Source organism: Gadus chalcogrammus, chromosome 1 (genome assembly GCF_026213295.1).
Source record: "Gadus chalcogrammus isolate NIFS_2021 chromosome 1, NIFS_Gcha_1.0, whole genome shotgun sequence".
NCBI classification, from domain to species: Eukaryota; Metazoa; Chordata; class Actinopteri; order Gadiformes; family Gadidae; genus Gadus; species Gadus chalcogrammus.
In genome coordinates this window covers 21,264,357-21,268,931 of record NC_079412.1, presented here as the reverse complement: position 1 = coordinate 21,268,931, position 4,575 = coordinate 21,264,357, and the positions used below count along the sequence as shown (strand labels likewise).

General features: G+C 50.4%; 1 protein-coding gene across 1 annotated transcript in view; it reads right to left on the bottom strand.

The window, feature by feature from the left end:
• The window catches only part of LOC130382983 (laminin subunit alpha-5-like), a 51,219-nt gene extending 46,644 nt beyond the window's left edge, over positions 1-4,575 (bottom strand). The window contains exon 1 of the mRNA XM_056590993.1: positions 4,093-4,575. Within this exon, the coding sequence (XP_056446968.1) occupies positions 4,093-4,368 (276 nt within the window). The 5' untranslated portion in view covers positions 4,369-4,575. The remainder of the gene's footprint in view (positions 1-4,092) is intronic.

Genomic DNA, 4,575 nt, shown 5'->3' with positions numbered 1-4,575 from the left:
CACCTGTTGAATAACCAGTAAACGATTTAATAACATCTTACATTTTTACTACCATTTTTATTATATATACCAAGCACTTGTCTTCACTCCAGGATAACATTTGCCCAGAGGTTCTCTATCACTGCTTTTAAAACATTGTAAAAGGATTCATATATTTTATAACTGCACTTGATTTTTGATTAGTCTTTTGTGTTTGATCCTTCAGTGTTTTTGTGTCTACATGTTGTTCTAAATATTGTTTTGCGGGGCAGACCTTTGCCTCAGACCCGTCTCCCTGCATAAATAAATCATCAATAAAAAAAAACATTAACACGCTGATCTGATGGCTGTTACATCCCAGTTTAATGCTTAATGACACCAGAAGTGTGGTATCTTTTGATCATAATGTTTAAGTTCTGTCATGGACATTGAAACCGTTATAAGCAATGTTAATCTTCATATTTTCAGTATGTTGTTTATTTTATAGGTATAAAGTTGAATATGAATTTAGAATGGTTTAACTTTAACAGTGTTGTTATTATATTAATATGACTTGTGGATCGGTTTGCTTTTTACATAAACAGCCGGCGGAAAGGCTAGAGAGCTGCTTTTATAAGTTGAGTACGGTACTTTTCAGAGCCCGTACTTTTCAGAGCCCGGGTTCTTGGGTATTTCCTTAAGTAAAGAATGTGTGTACTTTTGACACCACTGTCTGTCAGATGTTTGTGTGTCTGTCTGGCTCTTTCTTTCCCTCCTTCTCTCTCCCACCCTCCCTGTCCCTCGTAAGGGAAGTAAATATTGTCGCTCGCGGCAACACCTGCTGCCTCATGTAATCAATCGCTGTTCTCTTTCCCCCCCCCCCCCCCTCCACTCCTCCCTCAATCACAGCTATGATTTACACACCGCACGAACTGGAGCGGGTGAGCGAGACAGAGACAGAGAGAGGTAACTCATGCTTGTGTTTGTCACCAACTACATGCACACAGCTGTAGTCTATGTGGCATCATGCATGTGACCCGAGACCCACGCCACCATGCTGCTACGTCAGGGTGGCTGACGGGTGCACGTAGCCACGCACGTCACCATCTCTCCCCCTCTCTACTCGCCTGGAGATCACAACGCACTCTCCCTCCCTCCCTCCCTCCCTCTCTCCCTCTCTCTCAGCCCCCTGTGGTTTTTAATTAACTAAACCAGCACAGCATCTAGCTGTGAAATCAAAACAGGATTAACCTGAGACAGAGAATGAGAGGGACAGAGAAAGAGAAGGAGAAAGAGAAGGAGAAAGGGAAAGAGAGAAAGAGACAGAGAAAGAGAGAGAGTTCTGACTCCATCCTCACAAGTAGTATTCCCCGCCACATCCAATCCCTAAACAGGAGCTTTAACTGATCCCCAACCATCCTTAACTCCTCCACTCCTCCTGCTCTGTGCCCTTCTAGACGTTATCGTCACTCCTCCCGCTCTCTGCTCCTCTGGACAAAATCTTCACTACTCCTGCTTTCTGCTCTTCTAGACGTTATCTTCACTACTCCTGCTCTCTGCCCCTCTAGACGTTATCTTCACTACTCCTGCTCTCTGCTCCTCTGGACGTTATCTTCACTACTCCTGCTCTCTGCTCCTCTGGACGTTATCTTCACTACTCCTGCTCTCTGCTCCTCTGGACGTTATCTTCACTACTCCGGCTCTCTGCTCCTCTGGACGTTATCTTCACTACACCGGCTCTCTGCCCCTCTAGACGTTATCTTCACTACTCCGGCTCTCTGCTCCTCTAGACGTTATCTTCACTACTCCTGCTCTCTGCCCCTCTAGACGTTATCTTCACTACTCCTGCTCTCTGCTCCTCTGGACGTTATCTTCACTACTCCTGCTCTCTGCTCCTCTAGACGTTATCTTCACCACTCCTGCTCTCTGCTCCTCTAGACGTTATCTTCACTACTCCTGCTCTCTGCCCCTCTAGACATTATCTTCACTACTCCTGCTCTCTGCTCCTCTGGACGTTATCTTCACTACTCCTGCTCTCTGCTCCTCTAGACGTTATCTTCACTACTCCGGCTCTCTGCTCCTCTAGACGTTATCTTCACTACTCCTGCTCTCTGCTCCTCTAGACGTTATCTTCACTACTCCTGCTCTCTGCTCCTCTAGACGTTATCTTCACTACTCCTGCTCTCTGCCCCTCTAGACGTTATCTACTCCAGTGGACGGTTGAAGCTATCAGAGCGCTGAGCGGCAGTTTGGAAGAAGGTTTGAACGGGGTTTGAACGGGAGCAGTTCAGTTTGGTACAGATTTGCCTCATGAGGGAGGGACCTCAGAGATCTGTGTCTGATCATCTCCTGGACCTCAACATGTGGAGCCGAGCTCTGAAACCAGCAGGACTTCACAGAGGAACATGACGGAGCCTGACAGCTGTTGTGTGGCGCTCTGCGGTCTGGATCAAGGGAGAGGTGGTCGAGTCATCACTTCATCACACATGCGTCATGAAGACCCAAACGAAACCAATGGAGGACAGCGTGGCTGAGGCCTCACCTCCCCACTCAGAGATCTGTTCCAGTGGCTCACCTCTGGTCAGGCTCAGCGTGTGTGCAGCAGTACATCATCTCTGGATGTATTGAACTGTATGGTCTCTGGGTACACCAAGAATAGGTATTGCAGGGCATTTTAGTTCTGGATACCCCGAGTATGTGTGGTTTAAAAGCATAGCCTGTCTCTTGTGTTGTAGTATATGCGGTATTGCAGTAAGGTACTATATTCTGAGTATTGCAGTATACACTCAGAGTACTGCAGTTTATATTTCGAGTATTGCATTATAATAGTAGCAAATTGTCAGAGGGAGAGGCGGGACCTGTCGTGACATGTCTAGGGGCTGGGGGGGCTTTCTCTCGGAACACAGGCGGCCATTTTGTGAGGTTATTTACACAACCTTTGATGAGTCATGGGGGGGGGGGGGGGGGTGACCTGCCCTCGGGCTACCAAACTAACCTCTGCCTTTCATTAATTCACTCGTTCAGTGTATTAACCCTGCCCCCAGCACACAAACACGCTGGAGCATCACACACACACACACACACACACTGGCCTGAGGGCCGGGTTTAGGGAGAATACCAGGGATTCTTCAGCGAGAACCGTCCTCAGGGCATCCATTTTGACTCTTTTATGGTGTTTTGACCTTTTAACACAACTGATTACTGACACATCTATCGGCTGGGAACTCCCCTCTCTCTCTCCCTCCCTCTCTCTGTCTCTCCCTCTCCCTCCTTCGCTCTCCCTCCACCCACCCCTCTTTAAGACACTGATTTCTGTTGACTTTAACTGTAATTAGTGAAAACTCACACGATTTTCTCCCCGCCAAAAACCTAAACACAGATTAGAAACTCTCAGAAACGATCCAGTGACACCGTGAATAATGAAGTCAACGCGCCGTCTGATTGGCTGCATCCTCACTCGAATTTACGGGTCAATCAATGCGAGGAATGCAGGGACAGGTGGGAGAGAGAGGGGGAGAGAGAGAGAGAGAGAGAGAGAGAGAGAGAGAGAGAGAGAGAGAGAGAGAGAGAGAGAGAGAGAGAGAGAGAGAGAGAGAGAGACTGAAGAAGACTACCGAGGGGGGGGGACATCGGAGAGAGAAAATGGGTTTGATTTTTAACCGTTAGACTGTATTTTGAAATCCTCCCCGTAAATTTTTATTCTACACGTGACGTCACTGAACCGCTCACTCGTCCACCCAGCGGATCTCCTGAACGACCAGAGTCTCGGTACTCAAACGAAGCATCTAGCCTCTTTCACATGTCGCTGGTGATCACTAAACCCCGGGGTCCCAAGCTCTACGGAGCGGACCAGCCGCTTAACCCTGAGCGGCTGGATTTCGGCCTGCGAATAAACCCTGAACCCGTAAAACCCTGAACCAGTATAAACCCCAACCCGTATAAACCCTAAACAAGTGTAAACCCCAAACGTAAAGACCCTAAACCGGTATAGACCCTGAACACGTATAAACCGGACCCGCAGGTGCAGGTCTGTACCCCCGCCCCCCCCCCCCCTGGATCGAACCCCGCCTGGACCTCAGCTGCGTCCCTGCTCCCCCCATCTTTGTCCCCGGCCCCCTTTGGTCTGTGTAGTACCTGGATGGTCTGGCTGGGGTCCCCTGACACCGGCCCGCCGACCAGCTTGCAGTACAAGTCCGTGACGGACCGGGCCCCGTCCTCCCCGCAGGTGGCGCTTGCCGTGATGCGCGTGCCCTCCGCCAGGTTGAAGTAGGGTGGATGGAGGCTGAAGCCGTTCAGCTCCTGGGCCGAGGAAACCCCGGACAAGTGTCCGGTGTTCAGCAGGAGAAGGAGCAGCACCAGCCGCCCGGGGGGGACGCCCCGTGCCGGGCCGGGCTCCGGACCTCTCGCCATCTTCACCTGCTCTCCCTCGAGTCAGCTCAAGCGAAAAGTTTGGAGAGGAAACAAATCTTTTGGATCCAAGTTTTCAATTTGAAACCGAGCGGCGAGGTGGTGGTCGTCGCGCGACGCTCCGTCGGATCCTCGCGGGGCGGGAGACGTGTTGCAGGTTGGGAGCGAGCCGAGCTTCAGCGGGGCGGTGTGTCGTGGTCCGTGGGTCTC